The 20,274-nt window shown below is 32.1% G+C and overlaps 1 protein-coding gene across 4 annotated transcripts in view; it reads right to left on the bottom strand.

Moving 5' to 3' along the window:
• The window catches only part of FSTL5 (follistatin like 5), a 720,210-nt gene that overhangs the window by 474,197 nt on the left and 225,739 nt on the right, over positions 1–20,274 (bottom strand). For all 4 annotated transcript variants that reach the window (XM_002916266.4, XM_034661428.1, XM_034661429.1 and 1 more), the window contains exon 4: positions 5,562–5,810. In XM_002916266.4, coding sequence (XP_002916312.1) covers positions 5,562–5,810 — 249 coding nt within the window. The remainder of the gene's footprint in view (positions 1–5,561; positions 5,811–20,274) is intronic.

Genomic DNA, 20,274 nt, shown 5'->3' with positions numbered 1-20,274 from the left:
GTAAAATATCATGGTATTATATATTTCAGGAGAATATTTGGAACATACGTGCACTAAAGGAGAAGATAGAATCCCTTGGTTCTTATCTCAGTAGCATTAACTTGCTATGCAAGTGTTGGCAGGCCATTTTAAAAATCTTAGTCTTGTTGCCTTCTCTATAGTACATTGGCTTGTTATTATGATGAAACAATAATATAATACTTGTGAAAGTGTTTTGAAATAAATAATATTCAATGTTTTATTATTACTACCAGTATTCTCTTTCTCTCTTACTTTCTGGTAATATCTTTTAATGCATTTGTTAAGTAGTCAGTATCCAAATCTCTTTCTTTTGAATTATTTTTCATGTTCTACATAAAATCTATCATTTATCTACTATCTATCTGTAAATGGAAGGCAAGCCCACATAATATGTAATGTTTACAGAATCCTATAAAGAGTTTTCAAAAATCAGAGGAGAAATAAACATTAGGTATGATTTTAATAACAAATGGTGACTTTCTGAGTGTACACATTACAATGATTTCAACAGATGTAATGTGATGAGCAATAGATAGAATTCTATATTTCACATTTCGATTAGAGTATCAACAAACTATATTGTTAACTTTGATTAAATGTTAAATGTGAGATAAATTTTAAAAGTGAAACACAACTAAGTCAATTTCATATCACCAAATTCAGAAAGTTTTACTGTCAATCTACCCAAATTTAGGGGATAAGTCAAATTGGTTTTGATGTTGTGTGTACCGAGGGCACTCAAAAGAACTAGAGCTTCTATGTCTGAATTACAGCCTTAAAGAGTTAATGCACATTTGTAGTTGTCCAATTTATTAATTTCACTACCATCCTGCAGTTCCACTTGGCTAATACTGACCAAAACCCAAACCAAAGCAAACAAATATCTGGGTGTTACTTCCCAAAGTTTAAATATTTATGAAGATTACTATTTTTCATGAAATGGCATACAAGACTAAATATAAAATAGAAGGTTTATGAAGCTTCCCTTAAAAAAAAGTAATCTAAAATCCCACATGTATTAACACAGCAATTACTGTTATATTTTAAAGTACCATTGTATCATTGGCAGCCTACTTTTCTAGCCCAAGTTCTGAGTCCTATCTTTAAAAAAAAAAATCAGGTAAAAGAACCAATTAAAAAATGGAATATGAATGCCTCTCCAGATTATACCAAAGAAAAAGAACACAATGTCAGATCTCATTCAAATAGTGCACACATAGCCGTAAAAACCATATTTCCCAAGTTGTTATTGTTTGTGATGCACATTTAAGTGCACAGAACATTTGCTTTTATGGCAGTTTTATTCTCAGCACAGTAAATAGCAAAAGGGTTTCTGTTCAATTGACTTTCTCATAAAAGGTTTAATTCCTTATTCATTTTGGCATAGGTTATATCTTGAGTTTCTTACTCTCTCTTAGATATTCTCTGAGTAAGTAAATTCTACTATGTAAGACAGAATGACCTGGAGTCAGGGTGAGAGAAAATTATACTTGTTATTAGTGACATGAATTGCAGAAGCTAGAAGCCCTTTGGGGGGTGGAGTGGAGATGGGAGATGACTTTAAGCCAAAGCTTCCATCACAAGGAACAGTGGGCATTACACAAGAAATAGAATGTTTTATGCTATGTGACGAGGTTCAGTACAGTTTATCTCACAATGTGCCTCTTTGGCATGAGGATTATTTCCAGAAAATCTTATTTGAAGACTATAAAGGCCCTACAGACTCAAGAAGAACTTTTTGGTCTCCCCTCCCCCTTAGCCCCTAAGAGAATTTAGATAGGGGGGACTGTAGCAGGAAGAGAGTTATTACTAAAGATAAATTTTTTTTTTAAACATAAGGAAAACTTCTCAGCAAGACATGGCAAACATTTGCTTACCAAACCTTTGCTCTTCCAGCTCCCTGTGAATTGTCTTCTCCAGTTTGAAGTCCCAGACCCTTACTCTCTTCTTACTTCAGGATGCATATCAACCTCAATTCCCTGACAATGAGTCTCATATTCTTATGGGGCCCCATGCGTATGTAATTAAATTTATTTTTCTCCTCTTGCCTGTTTCATGTCAATTTGATTAGGCCAGCCAGAAGAATTTAGAAACATGGAGAAAACTTTTTTTCTCCCCAACATATGTAAAGTATCATCTTAAAATATTTGATGCCAATAAACAAATGCTACAATATTCTATATCCTATTATAGCCAGTTTCTCTGTAATCACATACATGTGAATAGAAATAAATTTAAAGATGCTGTATTCCTAGATCTATTATATGTTTTATTTATAGTTCCACAAATCATAAATTATTGAAGAAAATTCTTAGTGAATCCATGTCTCCATTTAAGAGTTAGTAATAGTAAATGCTAAGCATACTACAGAGGTATTTAAATATTTAACCCATATAATAGAAGGGAGACATATAGATATAGTTATAAGTATGTATATATGCATAGATATGAAGATTTAAATGTAAACAGTTATAAATCTCTTTAATATGCACTCTGATCTTAATTTTAATACACTCAATAAACATGATTGTACAGATATAATTCATTTTAATAAGTTTAAATATAAATGACAGACATAAACCTGATAAATTTGATATGTGAAATAGGACTTATCTTAAAGTTGAAATAATTGAGTAATGCAAAACATACTTTCTTTAAATTTGTCGTTAAGTATTTGCTAATATTTTTCCAGGAGGTTTTTTTAATTAAAGTCTTTTAATTTTGAGATAACTGTAGTCATATGGGGTCGTAAGAAATAATAAAGATTCCATGTACCCTTTACTCAGTTTCTACCCATAGTAACATTTTGAAAAACTATAGTACAATATGATAACCAAGATATCATCTTTAACACTATCCACTGATCTTACTCAGATTTCCTGTTTTACATGTATCCATTTGTGTATGGGTATGTGTTTATTTTTATTCAGATGTAACACATGAGTAAGTACCTATATTTACCACCATAGCCAAGAAGATATAGAAAAAAATCTTTCAATATTTTTAAAAATTAATTTTAAGACACCGGTAATCTTTTAAAGCAGATGTTAATGTTAATGGGAAGATCCAGACAAAATGTTTTTTTATGTTGTGCAGGCCACACTATCTCTGTTATAAATACTCATCTATACTTTTGTTTTGCAAAACACCCAAAGAAAATTCCTAAATAAACGGTTGTGGCTCTGTTCCATTAACACATTAGTTAAAAAAAAAAGTGGACTGCAACCCGGGTTTGGCCTCTAGGTTCTTGTTTGTTGACTCTTATTCTAAGGTTTGTATAATTACCTTTTATTAGATCTAAAATATGAAATGTGGTTTTTTTTTTGAGGAAAACTCATTCCTGTTATTTAGTTTGTTTTGGTTTTTTTTTCCTATTAAAAATCTAATTAAACATAGGTTTTTAGCAGTTCTTGAACTTAATTTTTTGAACAATATTTTGCTTCTTCCTTTGGGCCATTATTGGAAACAATATAATTGCAGACATTCTATGGAAAATAAAGTTCACAAACACAAGGATTAATTTTGGCATCACAACCATGTCAGGCATTTAGCTATAACGAATCTTGTTTTACACCTAAAACTTGACCAACTGCACATCAATAAGACAGGCAACTTATTGTTTTGTTGTATATCACTTAGTTTCTTTCTGCTGACATAAAGTCCTTTTGGAGGTACATATGTGTTAGGCAAAATCCCAAAATAAATAAGCAGAAGACACAAATTCTGAGACCTGAGAAATGTGTAAACCCTTGGTAACTAACCCAGATAATATAAGTGAATTTTAATACTATGTGTAATGAGATAAGGAAGTATTTTGACTTATATATGGTAAGAAAGTATTTTGAAACAACAATAGATTTGATAAATATACTCAGTATAAGCCTGAAAGACAAAAGTTTTTCAAACCATTGTTTTATGAACTCACAAGGAAGACAAAATTCCTAGCTATATCTAGTTCATCTATGTCCATACTGATATATATATTGAGTTGCATTATGCCTAAGTATCCAGCAGTAAAGCTGAACATTAGAATATACCAAATGTTTTTTTTTTCCTTACATGATATTTAATATCATATGTTTCCACATAATCAATTGCTGGGTGTCAGTTGGATGAAACCTCATTTTGAGAATGTTTCTTAATTACTTTAATAGAATATTATTTATATAGTTCTATGATGTCATGCATCAGTGGCATAGCAATATTGCCACTGTACCATCTCTGGTCAGAATGACAGAATAAATACTTACACACACACACACCCCTCTTTCATGAGTTTTAAAGCACAATGCTAATAGAATTAATTTTATTTGTAAAATAGATTTGATAGAAGGGAATAAATTGAACTTGAAATTAAAGCAACTGTTATTCTTTCTGTACTAGAAGAAAACTTGATACCATAAAATACTGTGTGCATGAATTCGAGTTGCACATAGCTCACTGTGGTAAAGAAAATATTATCATATTACTTCACTTATATCAATGGGCTTCTACTAGCCACACTGACTACAGAGTATTGCACCTTATATCATTTGAAAAGCTCTGTGTATCATTTTATTACCAACTTTGAAATAATATTTTATTTATTCTACCATGTTTGAAAAAGGAAAGTTTTTAGTCATTGTACCTTAATATCAGACAAGTCTTAGGTGTAAATAAACTTGAGGAAAATTATGAAAAAAATGGGATGGGAACCAATTGAAGATTAGAAATCAGGTTGATCACTAACCAATTCAAGTGATGGAAGATCTGTATATTTAACACTTCAGAAGTTCAGTCTGGGTTATGATGATGAATAAAGCAAATATTTTGTCCAGTAGAAACAAAGTTTCTACTGCAAAACAAGTTTATGAGGAAATGACATTGGAAATGTTCAATGATTTATTTACTTATACAGCATGTTAAAATAATTTCTCAAATTACTAATTCAGCAGTACGTTTTCAACCAATGGCTTTGAGTACCATGAAAGTAAATACCAATATTTTTAGGTTTTAAATTATTGTAATTTGTATTGTATTGTAATCCCAGATTTACTAATTAAATTTAGCAGAGTTCTTCAGAGTTATTTCAATGGACAGTTACAGGTTCCATATAATCTGAATTATGTGGTGCAAACTGAAACCCATCGTTTTTAATCAGGAAGAAATGAGATGTTATCACAACATGGCTTGGCATTCACTATTCACTCAATTCCACTCCAGGTGCTTTTCACTGGGTGAATTTGGCCTATTGACTGAATTGGCCTCCCTGCGTCCTAAGATAACTGCCATGATTGGGAAGCCATATGGTGCGATGCTGTAAGCTATATTAAATTTGAGTCATATTTTGGCCAACTTTGTACTCATAATTGAGATTCAGAATTGTATCCATGTACACTTCTATATAGTTACCGCTTATTGATGTAATTAAACTCACATTTTTTTCATTCCCTTTTTAAATACTTGCTAATATGAAATCATGCTAGCATTTAAACTTAAAGGCAGTAGTTAAGAAAAGGAGAGAAATAGAAGGTGACACTTTAGTTTCACCCTGTATTTACCTTTAAAGAAGCAGTCTTCATTGTGAACAATGGTAATCTTTTGCTTTTTCAGGCAAGCAGCTCTATGCACTTCACAGTGGTTTTCATAAAATTCTCCATCAGAGCCACACACAGGTTTGTAGTGCCGCTTGCAAAGGTCCATACAGGCACATTCTGCTTGCCCTGTCTCTCTGCTGATGATGCAGTGCCTTCCCAAACCACAATATTTATTTTCACAAGACCCCAAAGGGCCATCCTGAATCAGGAATCCTGAAGATAAAGAAGAGGAAGATAGTTTGTAGTCTATGTCTAAATAATATGTGCATGTCAAAGTATGAAATAAAAAGAAGTCTAAGAGAAATACAGTATAATCGGAGTTCAGTTGTTCTCAGTGCAAAAGAGGCTTGTATCAGACATATAGAGGACCTTTTGAAAATACGCTCAACATTCGTCCCCTTCCTGTGCTGTAGCTCTCCTCTCCCTCTCCAATGAGTAGTGTGGTCCTTAGGAACATGATCCCCAAAGTTAAACTGCTTGAGTTCAAATCCTGATTCTACCATTTATTAGGTCTATGTCTTTGGATAAATTACTTCTTTGTGCTAAGTTGTCCCATCTGTTAAATGATGGTAATAGTATAGACCACCTCCTAAAGTTGTACAAAATGTTACCTGTAATAATTCACAGGAATCACTTCTCTGTCATATAGTAAATGTTAAATAAATGTCCACTTTTACATTAATTGAATTCTGGATAGGATAAATGACATGTATGTATATAAAGCAGGAAATAGGAATGGAAAATAATTATGCCTTGAAAACTTGTTGGTGGGTTCTGATAGCTGATCTTGCTTTGACCTTTGCCACTGGACAATCACTAATACATTTCTCAACTAAACGAATAAATCATGAAGAATTCAATTTCCTTGCTACTTATTTCGTTTAGCAATCTCCATTGCCATCAAAAAAGAATAGGTGGATCCAGCAGTCTTGCACTAAAAACCAAACTAATCAACTTGAATCGCTACACTCTTACAGACAGATTTGGCTTTTCTTCTTTGAGAATTTATCTCACTGGAAAGGAAAAAATGTCAGTAATATTTACAAATGCACATATATACATGAGAGAGAGACACAGATGTAATATATACATATATATATTTATACATATGCATGTGTGTATATGTGTGTGTGTGTACAACCACCAGTAACATCTATATTTTGTAAAAAAGAAAGAAAAGATTTGTGAAATAATAAATTACAGTAATTTTCATAGATATTTAGTGTATATTTAGTGTATATTTTTAGCTTGTTGATTTAAAACCATCTCTCCACATGATGACATCATAATATATAAAAAAAACACAGATTCTGATCCAGAGTTTAAACCACAACCCCACCAGTTACAGTCTTCAGGACCTTGGGAAAGTACCTAACATCTGTAACTCAGTATCCTTATCTGTAAAATAGAGATAATACCATATTCTCACAGGGTTATCAAAATTAAAGGGCTTGGCACCTATAAAACTCCATTAAATTGCTAGTTTTCTTCCTCCTCCTCCTCCTCCTTCTTCTTCTTTCTTCTTCATCTTCATCTTTTTAAAGACTAATTTCATAAGGACAGATATATACAAATGAAAAAGTATTTAAAAATCAATTGTATTTGCTTTTAAAGGAAACCTATGCAGCACTTTTACTTTAGCATATACATGTATTTCCAAATGGAGTGTAACAAATTTCGTATTACAAGAAGAAAAGACCAATACTGTGTTTTTTTTAAACTATGTCTTTTGACAGCAGTATAAATTGGAATAAATCTTCTTGAAAACAATTTTTAAATATTTGAACTCTTCAATACAACATTCTAATTGTTGATAAAGCAATCTATAAAATTAAAAAAATAAGACAAAGAAATAGAAAAGAAACATAATTTACTGAATAAATCTTTCCAATGTAGTGTTATTTTATATGATAATTCACTGAAATATTTTAGTAAATTTTGTAAAATATATTTAATATGATAGTTCCTGAAGTTTGGCATGCATTAAAATGGCCTAGAAAAGTTAAGACATTGATTCTGCCTCCAATCCACCTCAGAGCTTTTGATTCAGATCTGGACTTTGTGTAGCCCAAAATTTATATTTCCAAGTTCTCATGTGATAATGCTGTTTCTGGGATCATACCTTAGGTTATTTGATTTACTGAAATTCTATTTTATATTTAAAATAAATATAACACAAAGAAAAAGGCTAGGTAAACAAGTAGGTAATGTTCTTAAGTGGAACTGATGAGAAATTTATGCGATGATTAAAAACATGTAAAATAATGCAAGTATTTAGAAGTAACTAAGAAAAGATAGAGAAAAACAAGCGATTAGCTAGGTGGATATAATACTGGGAAAATTTTTTCTGTTGGCATTATTGCTTTTTAATGTTCAATGCAATACATTTAAAACAGTCCAAAATTATGTCAATTGTAACCGTAAAAAATGACCAATTTCAATTTGGAAAATCTTTTTCCTCATCCTTATGCTAGTATTTATGCCAATCGTTGATCTAATGTTTATAGAGTCCAAGATGTGACAATCAGGAATCTGACTCACATACTTGTATTTTGTATGATTTTAAACCTTACATTTTCTTTGTGTTCTTACTATCTAATTCTATTTTTTTTGCTATCAAATAGCTTAAGATTTATCAAGAGAATAATTTTCTACTATCAAAGAATAAGTTTAATGTTTATTGAGAGTCTGATCATTTTACATTTTCGTCACAAGTGAGTTGGCTAACTGAATCAATAGTTTTCTTTTTGGGGAGGAATTATCTTCTAAAAATGAAGTCATTTCTCATATATGTAGGCTGGTGAATTGCTTTCCCAGATTCTCTCAATTTTTTCCTCTCAAAGCCTGTACTCCAGTTCAGAGATTTGTATTAGGATATTGGCCATTTTCTAGAAGTTAATGAACTAGCTAGAAGCTGCATGTTGCATGTAGTTGCTACAATTAAAGGAAATTTAATTAATTCATATGCAATCCAAAAGAAAGCTCATATTATGTAAATGAATAGCTAGAACATATCCTTTCTGACAGTAATTATCCATGACTAACGCTGAACTTAAGTTTCAGCTGAGATTAAATCAATTTAATCTGATCAACATGTCAAAGATTTAAGTACATTCAGTCAGATGACACACTAAATGAATTTTAATCAAGAACTTATATCCTGCTCTCTCATAACTTGATAAAAAAGCATTTGTTCCCAAAAAAGTGCTGTATATTTAACACGCACATCATTTTATAATTTCTATGCCTTCAGAGCATTATAAAAACTCCTCAAACAGATTTAAAACAAAGAAGAAACCTTAAAAGATGAAAGACACCAAATCATAAAGCAAAATATTTCTATAGAATTCTAAAGATGGTCTTTTCAGATTCTCAATCATGATGCACTTCTTTTCAAGTCATTTATATATAAAATTTGCAATTTATCAAACAGTACTTAATATAGAATTGATGTAAATTGAAATAGACTTTAATAATTTGTACTTATTTTTATTTGCAAGGTTCTAGGTTATTTGCTATAGGACAGGTGAAAAAAATAGTCATTGACACTTTTTTAGTGACTCATAAAGGACATATGGCAGGATTTGAGTGTGCCCAAGTAGTGGGGCAAAGATTTGGGGGCACATTTAGGGGCACAAAGGAGAGTGAGATGGATAACAACTGGAAAACCTCACAAGCAATGTATCATGTCACAGGTGAGGTTATGTCTTAAAAATGGGTTAGGAGTTCAGAAGGCTTCTCTAGGGATAGACAGGGTATGAAATAGACTGATACTGAATTGAAAATAGGAACAGTGGAGGAAGAAAAAAAAACATTTTGATGAGCTTATGCCTCTAATGATTCCAATGGAATATAAAACTAATTTAGAGTGCTGAGTTATTTGAGGTGTTAATTGTCTCATAAAAATGTATTATGCTAAAGTACAAAATGTAAGTATTAGGTTAACTTTGATTTGTTAAACAAAACAAAAGATTTTTGGTCAGAGAACAGGGTTACAGTCTTTGCTTTTCCATTACCAATTGTCTGACCTAATCTAGGTTGTAATGCCTCTAGGCCTGGTATTCAAATGTAAGTTAAGAGGGAACTAATAAATTATCTCTAGATTTACTCTCATCCAATCCCGTCATTTAAGAATGCTTGGCAAAACACTGTTTTAATAAATGCTATTATCTGAGAAATATATTAATAAGCTTTCCCTAGAATGCTTCATATTTAAACTCATCTATGTTAATCATACGCTTATAATTCTCTAGTTTAAATATTTTCATATTTTAAAAACAGCCTCAGCCGTATAAAATGTAAAATTATTTTTAAGTTAGATTTTCTAATATCTTTTTTCTAAGATTTTTGTCATTATATATTCTATTTTTGTACCATGTTATTAATTACAATGGATCATAGAAGCAGAGTCCTATAATTTGTATTCTAACTGTCACTATAAGTGTAATTTTTAGGCAATTAGTTAAAATTAATGAGCCTCAGTTTCTCTAACTAGAACATAGAAGAAACTCTGTAAGTATTATTTAATGAATAAATAAAATGAGGATAATAACAGTGGCCATAGGATAATATGATTGATCCTACAAGAAGATTCTGTGAGATAATGCACTGCATGTGCTTGGCTTAGAGTATGTGCTTAACAAACATAGTTATAATTGTTAAGAATTATCTTTTACTATAGACTTGGCATGTAGACTATATTGACTTAAAATCACTGCATGAATAAAGAAGAGCTTTTGACAGCTCTAGGTTTTAATATGTCCATTAGAAATGTATTTACGGGAGTGTGGAAATATGTTTTTCCCAAATAACATATCTAACATTTTCAAGAGTATCCACCCTATCAGAATTTCCCTCATCTGCAAAAACAAAACAAAACCCCTCAAATTTATATGATTACATATTTTGCTTTATAAATAAGTATAATACTTTGGTGACATTTTGTTATACACATATGGAAAAATCACAAAACTCTTCAGTAAATACAAAATACAGTTTCTTGTTGCACACTGCAAACTCTAACAAAACACATACAGTCCTCACAAACTTCATGGCAAGTAGCAGTTCAAGTAAATATTCCAATGCCTGCAGAAGATTGAGCACAGTATGATCTTTTCATGACCTTTAACGATTGCGATATGTATGTCCTGCTGCTACTTTGCGAACTCGGTCAAAATAAGGCTGCCCGAATGGTAGTTTGCCCAGTGTGCCACTATCGAAAGACAGTTTGAATGGTCACATCTGTACTTCAGGGAATTTGGAACTTTCTTCCCCATCTTATTTTAGACAGTCCATTGGACTTCTGTAAGCACCTTCATGTAATTCTTCAATCAGACTGATTTTAAAATAAGTAAATATGAAAAAAGATAGGAAAAAAGAACAGGAATTCAGTTAAATTCCAACCATCCAAATTATAGTTTCTGTTTAAATCAAAGAAATTTTTGCCACCACAGATGATTTTTGATGTGTCATTGCAAGCAGTTATCACTAGCTAATATGCTAACAGCTATTTACTTCTTGTTTGATATTCTCAACTGTGGTATAATTCCAACAGCAGAACACTGAAAGAGCTTAAGATGAACTCTCAAAACTCTTTCCAACCCCAACGAGTGACCTTGATAACAAAGCACACAAAAATGTTTCCTCATCATTAATTTTATCCTTTCCAAGTCCCATCTAGAAGCCACGATTTCTTTATTAATTTAATATTTCTATCCTGTTGAGAACTTTGAGTAGTACTTGCAGTTATACACTTTACCAGATAAAAATACTCATATCATCTGTGTGATTTATTTAGATCATGGAAATGGGCTGGAAGCTAAAGAAATCTCACTTGATAATTTTTTCCTTTAGTAGCTAGAAATGCAAATGCATTATAGATAGGTCAATAGATAAATAATTTGGGAAACAGATAGATGGATAGATCATAGGTGAGTATATGCCATTTAAGACCTTTTTTTTAGATGACAGTGATTATTAAAAACAAAATATTTTAGATATTTTAGTTCTGTAAAGATTTTGAGTGATATTAAAAGAAACAAATACTTGTTTTGCTTAGTAGTTAGCTGCTACTGTCCTCTATAAATTATATTGATTGATATAACAAATAAGAAAATAAAGTAATTAGCAGACATATAATAAAAGCTTTATTTTATAGAAGTACATGCAATGAGAGTAAAGACATGTTAAATCATCTGTGATACTTAAAATATTTCAGGCTTTGGAATAAACCCAAAACTTTAAAAATATCTTAGTAGATGGATTATTCTCAAATAATGTAGATATTTTCACACTTGATAAAGAATATTAAATAACAATGGGGTGCCTAGGTGTTTCAGTTGGTTAAGCATCTGCCTTCAGCTCAGGTCATGATCTCAGGGTCCTGGGATCAAGCACTGCATCAGGCTCTCTGCTCCACAGGGAGCCTGATTCTCCCTCTCCCTCTGCCTCTCCCCCTTGCTTGTGTCTTTTTCTCTCTCAAATAAAGAAATCTTAAAAAAAAGGAATATTAAATAACAAAATAAATATTTAAAGGGAAGATCAAACATTGTAACGGAAGTGTAGATTTGGGTAGGTAATGTTCAGATTCATTACAATGCCGACTGTTGGAGTCAGACCAACCACATGGCTAATAGGGAATTAAGGGAGAAAAGAAGACAGCAATTTCTGTCAGAACTGCAAAAATGACGGCTAGAAGAAGAACATTGCTTTTAGAACATAAAAGTTTCAATTTTAAAATCCACTTCAATAAATTATTTTTAATATGCTTCATTTCCTTTGAAAAATTATTTTTCTTGGGGCACCTGGGTGGCTCAGTCCGTTAAGCTGGGATGATGCTTCTCTCTCTCCCTCTGCCCCTCCTACTCACTTGTGCTGTCTCTCTCTCCCTCTCTCAAATACAAAAATAAAATCTTTAAAAAAAGAGAAAAATATTTTTCTTTATAAAAAGTGTTTTTAATACCTTGATTTTATGTTTTTAATTAATAGACTTTATTTTTTTTTGAGCATTTTTAGGTTCATAGCAAAATTGTGTAGGAGGTACAGAGAGTTCCATAATCTAACCACAGAAAGACAAATACAATATGATTCCAATTATGAATGAGCTCCTTAGGGAGTCAAAATCATACAGACATAAAGTAGGGTGGTAGTTTGACAGGGGCTAAGAGAGGGGAATGGGGAGTTATTGTTAAATGGATATAGAGTTTCAGTTTTGCAAGATGAAAAGAGATCTGGAGAGTTCTGAAGAGTGGTGGTGATGGTTGCACAGTATCACCGTACTTAACACCACTGGGCTGTACACTTAACAATGGTTAAAAAGATAGTTTTATATGTATTTTACCACAGTAAAAATTTGGGAAAAAAATTAAAGTACAAAGAGTTCCTGTATGTCCCTTTCCTCCAAAACACACAACTTTCTCCACCATCAACAAAACTTGATTATCCAAGAGCCTTTTTTCCTAAGAATCAACTTATTACCACATCCAGGACACTATACTTCCATGATTAAGTTATAAGACTTCAATCTCCATCATTTTTGAGGTTCTTTTTATTCCTCTTTGAGGGTGTAAGTCAATGTAAGAGAGGGCTTTCTGAAACAGCAAGACATGAGAGATCAAATACATTTGATGTCAGGTTCAAAATACACAGTTCATTACTTTACAATTCTAGCTCCTATTCCCGTGGTCACTCAAATTCTTTGCACGTTAAAACAAGCAAACAAGCAAAACACAAAGCCCTCTCTCTACTCTCATCAAATTCATTTCTTTCAACCAACAACCTACTTCTCCCCTCCACCAACTGTGGCTTAAATCTACTTCATATACAATTTCTCCATAAACTTTATCTTCTGAATTCTGTCAATTCCCCTGGCTTAGGTGTTTGGAATAAAAGCAGGTGTTTTCGGCTTTTCATGCGCTTAACTTCTTAGAGGTAACAGACACAGATTCAATCCACAGCTTGAATTGGACAAAGTTCAAGGAGGAAATAAAAGGATACTACCTCAAAAGTATTATGTCACTACCTTATAATGTAAGGACATGTACCCCAGCTCAGTAGGGTTCTAGCAGGCATTCTAGAAGAGAAAAGGCTGGGACTATATGGGAATTAGTCATGTAAAGAAGAGAATCCAAAAAGGAGATTTTGAACAAAGTTGTGAACATATGCACGTGACAATTCCATGTTACCAGAATGCAGAGATTATGGTTGAGATTGTTAGAAGATGTGGTTAGCAAATTAGGGAAAGGATTATAATGAACAGTCCTGAAGGCTATGTTAAGGACGTGCTACTGTGGCATTGGAAGCTGATATTTGATAGTTTTAAGAAGGATTCTATGTGCTGAATAGAAAAGAAACACTAGTCAGAAAGCTACCAGGTTGGCTTTCGTGGAAATAATGTGAGTCAGAACAAGGATAGCTATAAGAAAATCAATTTATGGAGGAGTATAGTATCAGTCATAAAGAGAGGAGGCAAAAAGAGTATCTTTGAACATAAAGAAAGAGTTTAAGAGTAGTTATAAGTAAAAATAATTTTGTGAATAGCATTGTAAGCAGTTGAAGAAATTCTAACAGTCTCAATACTTTAATAATAATAACAGTAAGCACAATAAATAATTGGCTGTAAATTAAAATGACACAATTGAGGGTGGAATTCAAATGCCTTTAATTGCATCAATTTACATCATTGTGTTTTGTTTTGTTGGTTTTTTTTTTTTTTCATCAACACTCAGTCATCTCACATAGAAGAGTGGGGAAGTTTAAGACTATGGCACTATTCGGAGTAATGGTTCTACTTGTCAAGTGTGGTGGAAGGATTTGACTGGCAGGGATACTCACCATGATACTGATGAGGAGGACATGGTGGAAGGATTTGAATGGATTAAAAGCAGAAGCAACTCAAAAGAAAGTACTGCAAACAGGGTACAAAGAACAGGGTGCAGATAGGGGAAAAGGCAGTTTTCTGAGTTCTTGCCTGGTAAATTGTTTTAGTACCTCAGTATCACTTATAGTTAAGGAATTAAGTCCAACATATTCCTTTCAGCTAAAACAATAATCCATTATGATGTTTCTCTAATACATACGGAAAACAAAAAATTCTCCTTCCATCCAACCAAATAATAGACATTTTTTATATATAAAATTGCCAGTCTTGTCTTTTATTTTTTTAAGTTACTGTTTATTATCTCCTTTATATTAAGAAGCTGTAATACATTTGTGCCTTTTTCATGTGTCTGAAAATTAAGCTGTATATAGCAGAAATATAATTTACATAGCTTAAAACTAATTATCCTAACAATAAAATGACTGTCATTTTAGAATTTTTAATAAATTTGTTTTTAAAATATTATTTAAATTTTTTTAAGTTCTTATTTAAATTCCAGTTAAGGAACATACAGTGTAATATTAGTTTCAAGTATACAATATAGTGATTCAACACTTCCATAAAACACCCAGTGCTGATCCCAACAAGTGCACAAGGAGTACACTTATCACCTTATCACCTATTTAACCCTTCCCCCCCCCACCTCCCCCTCTGGTAATCATCAGTGTGTTCTCTATAGTTAAGAGTCTGTTTCTTGGTTTGCCTCCCTCTGCTTTGTTTTTGTTTTTGGTTTTTTTTGCTGTTGCTTGTTTGTTTCTTAAATTTTTTTTCTGTTGTTTGTTTTGTTTCTTAAATTCCATGTATTGTCTCTTTCTCTGACTGACTTATTTCACTTAGCATAATATTCTCTAACTCTATCCATATCATTACAAATGGCAAGAGTTCATTCTTTTTCATAGCTGAGTAATATTCCATTGTGTGTGTACGTCTGTGTGTGTGGGGGGGTGTGTATATACACACATATAAACTACCCAAACTAAAATGATATATATGTATATGTATACATATGGATATATAGATATCATTTATATATATATATCATTTATAATGATATGGATATATATATATCCATATCATTGTAAATGGCATGATTTCATTATTTTTCATAGCTGAGTAATATTCCTGTGTGTGTGTGTGTGTCACACACTTATAAAGTACCAAAACTGAAGTGATATAACTTTTTTATCCATTCTTCAGTGGATGGACACTTGGGCTGTTTCCATAATTTTGCTATTATAGGTAATGCTGCTATAAACACCAGGCTGCTTTGAATTAATATTTTTGTATTCTTTCAGTAGATACTTAGTAGTACAATTGCTGGATTGTAGGGTAGTTCTCTTTTTAACTTTTTGAGGAACCTCCATACTGTTTTCCAGAATGGCTGTACCAGTTTGCATTCCCACCGACATTGCAAGAAGGTTCCTTCCCCTAACTCCACATCCTCACCCAACAGCTGTTGTTTCTTGTGTTGTTGATTTTAGCCTTTCTGAAAGGTGTGAGGGGATATCTCATTTTATATAGCAATACAGGCACATCTCAAGAAGTAAGAAAAATCTCACTAAACAACCTAACCTTGCACCTAAAGGAGCTAGAAAAAGAACAACAAACAGTCTAAAGCCAGCAGAAGGAAGGAAATAATAAAAATTAGAGCAGAAATAAATGATATAGGAACCAAAAAATAGAAAAAAGAAAAAATCAATAGAACAGTCATGAGCTAGTTCTTGAAAAAAAATAAATTGATAAACTTCTAGCCAGACTTATCAAAAAGAAAAGAGAAAGGACCCAAATAAATTAAATCACAAATGAGAGAGGAGAAATAACAACCAACAACACAGAAGTAAATTATTAGAGAATATTATGAAAAACTATGCTAGTGAATTGGATAACCTGGAAGAAATGGATAAGTTCCTAGTACATATAAACTATCAAAACTGAAACAGGAAGAAATAGAAAATTTGAACAGCCCAATAACCAGCCAGGAAACTGAATCAGTAATCAAAAAACTCGCAAAAAACAAAAGTCCAAGGCCAAATGGTTTCACAGGGGCATGCTATCAAACATTTAAAGAAGAGTTAATACCTATTCTTCTCAAACTATTCCAAAAAATAGAAAAGAAAGGAAAACTTCCAAATTCATTCTATCAGGCTAGCATTACCCTAATATATTTCTATGTAAAATCTTATTTAGCTTATGTTCCACTATGATTTCTAGGTCTTTGGTGTTACTGATTTACCTCTACTCTCTAGCTTAACACATTTTTTTTTTGGTTTTTGTTTGTTATTGTTTTGCTTCATATCACTGTTTATTATTTCACACTTTCTAAAAAAAACAATTTGATTTTTCAACTTATCCATCCTATTTTATCAAATCTACATATTTGCAATCTCATTTTTCCACCAAATAAATAATTTTAATTAATTGTGTAAGTAATACAAAAGAGTTTTCAGTTATTTTAAAGATTATTTTATTAATTTTATTAGACAATTAAGTTGTTTTCTTAGCATTCCAAATATTTTTATTGTGGTGTTCTCCCCATCACTGGATGTTAGTTACTTTCAAACCACTAATAAACTTTGTATAAGTTACATAACAAAACACAATATTATACTACAATATATAAAGAAATATTTTATTTTTTATAAATGTGTCAATTACCATATGCACATGATAATCTCTACACTAACCTTTATATCATGTACAATTTGCATAGATAATATTATTGTTTTTCCATTTTACAATACTGGCAGACAGATATGGCAGATTTGGTGTAAATTTAGAAGATATTTCATGATCTGGCACCTCATTCTCCCTACCCTGCCAACATATCTGGCATTGATACTCTTTTCCAGGGGTTTCTCTCTCATTATAACTTTAGGCTCCAGTGACATATGATCCCACTGGACTAATATTATATGGTGTTTATAACTCAGTGACTATCCTTGTTTCTTTCCTTTACCCATCTTCTTGGTTGTAAAGGTTATGTTAGAAGACTCACAAAAAGTGATCAGCCAAGTCCTGGAAAGTATACTAACATGCATGTCATTTGTATTTAGGCTCCAAAGGACCTTACATTTTAGTTGAGATATATTAAAACATAAATATTTTATAAGGTAAAAAAAAAACCTTGCCATATGGGAGATACAAAGTGATATGAAATTTTAAAATAGGAGATTTATTTTGAGGGAACGTAATAACAAAACTTCCTATTAGAAGTCATATTTGATCAGAGATTTTTAAAAATGGGCTAGGGTTTTGACAGGTGGAAATTGGTTGGAAAAGGAAGGGCATGGGAAGACAGAAAACCAATATTTTATGTCACGATCCATATAAAACTTGGATCTCATATCATTTTTATATGAACCTTACAAGTAGTTTCAGAATGATAATTTCCTGAGTTGGTAAGCCAATCCTTATCATTGTCCCAATGAAGGAAAACTAACAGAACTTAGGATATATATTTTCTTATATGATTATTTTTAGGTAATTACTTACCATATATTTAAAAAATTACATAAAAAGCAGCAATATAGTTTTTTTCTATGTAGTTCTTTGAGTGGTAGCTCTGAAATGGAGAAACACCTCCAAACCAAGTTTCCTTTCTAATAACAACTATTATTTATGAATATGAACTAAAGCATTTTCTTAAGTATTTTCCCTTTCTTAATCTTTGTAACCAATGAACTAAGTTTTATTTGTTTTCTGTTTTACAAATAAAAAAGAAAATAGCTCAAAATGGTTAGTTATTATGTCCTAGGTCATGCAGTTGGTATGAGATGGCACCAGGCTTCAAACTCATGCCTGTTTGAAATACTAGCCCTTACATCATTTTGCCTGGACATTGTTCTTATTGATTTTTTTTTATAATTCTGGTCTTATATATAGGAAATATGTATTATAGGCAACCGGAAAGGTAAACTTGAACTTAGTAGAAAGTCTAGGAATCTGAATTTGACAGCCATCTGTATAAAATGATAGGTGATAACCTGAATGAATGCTTTGTAAGAAAAAAATAAGTATATACAGAAGGATGAGTTGGAAGTACAGCAACCTGGGGTTTGGAAAGTTTTCACAAGACTGAGAGTACCTTCACCTTTAGTCATAAAAGAATTTGTAATTAAAAAAAAAAAGTCTTATTTGTTCACTAGTGGTTAGGAGCCTTGGACCAGGAGTCCCACTGCCTGGGTGTAAAACCTGGCTCCATCAGTAGCTGGTTGTATGATCTTGAAAATTTTCTTGCTTTGTTTTTACTTTAGTTTTCTTATATGCAAAATAGAAATGGTAATAAAACTGATTTCATAGACTTATTATAAATTAATGCATGTAAAGCCCTTAAAATACTACCTGTCTATTAATAAGTACAATACTACTGTTAGTTATTATTAACATCAATATTATTGATGCTGTTGTTATTGCTGTCATTTTATTTCATTCTAACGGATAACCAAAAAAGGAGGTGATTTTCAAAAGCGTAACAATCCAAAGCTTATGTGCTATTTAATACTCATTGGAACAATATTTAACAAGATAAATTCTCAGGTTATCCCACAAACTCTACTTAAGCCTTGATGATTTACTAGTATGGTACTGTGTTGATGATATTACAGAAAATGATCTCCAACAAAAATGTGGCCAGCAGTTTAACTTTGAAATTTATGACCATATTTCTTCTTTTGTAGAAGATTTCCTGTCCACATTCTCAACTTATCAAGTAATGGAAGTAACAACACCTCCAGTTTCTACTTAACGATTTTATTGACAGTACAGCTCTAGTTTGGCAGGGCATTTGTAAGGGATTGATAAAAAGAAAAATGAGAACATCAAGATAGTAGGGAGAGAAAACTTTGGAGACCAGTTGTTACTGTCAATTTTGATTTTCAGAGAATCTTTGTTTCCAATTTATTCTCTGTTCTAGGGTACACAGCATCAATGGTGCAAAACTCCCTGCTTTTCCCCAGTAAGGGGTGTCCCGCCATCCCAAGATGTCTTTCTGAAAAAGGCAATCTTTTGATGCTTCAGATCCATCTGCTTACCAATGTCTGTCCTCACTGACATAAGGAAGTCACTGAATGTATCTCTGTTATGAAACTTCTGATTGACATGTAGGGTTACATGGTCAGAGCTACCTCTTTAATTACCAAGATTAAGTAATTAAAGGTTGGGCATTTTGGCAGGACTGTTCACTGAACTCTTCTAGAGAATACAAGGACTTCTTCCAAGCTGTTGGATGTCACATTCTACCTCCTCTTCTGTACATGTCTCTGTTGCTTCTGATTCTCCATCATTTTTGCCCTATATCAGTTTCCTTATATTCAGTTTTTAACCATTCAGGCCCAATTAGCAGACGTTTTTCCTAGGTTTCTCAACAATCCTAATGGCACCTAACAGGATAAACTCATACATCCTTCACAAATAATCTTATGAGAAATGCATAGACTTAAAGACCCACCTCTGAACATTTTATTAAAAAAGCAAACAAAAAACAGGAACTGTGTTCACCCAGCACAGATCTTCCCCTAACGAAATACAGATTAAAGTTTCTTAATAGTTGTTACCCTAGGGTATTGCAGAAATTAAGAAAACAATAAAGTTTCTTTTACATATATGTCACACATATGTACAGCATCCTTAATCTAAGTATGTGTATGGGTATATACACATACACTACCACACATATATTTTCCTCTTTAGTGCAGTTCTCATTTACTGTGACATATTGAACATCATTTTGCTCTCAGCTTTAGCCCTTCAAAACCACTAAGAGGAAATTATATTAAAAAATATGGTGTCGGGGTGGCTGAG

This window comes from Ailuropoda melanoleuca, chromosome 5 (genome assembly GCF_002007445.2).
Source record: "Ailuropoda melanoleuca isolate Jingjing chromosome 5, ASM200744v2, whole genome shotgun sequence".
Classification (NCBI taxonomy): Eukaryota; Metazoa; Chordata; class Mammalia; order Carnivora; family Ursidae; genus Ailuropoda; species Ailuropoda melanoleuca.
Note: the sequence above shows the minus strand (reverse complement) of the source record. Positions and strands in the feature narration are given on the sequence as shown.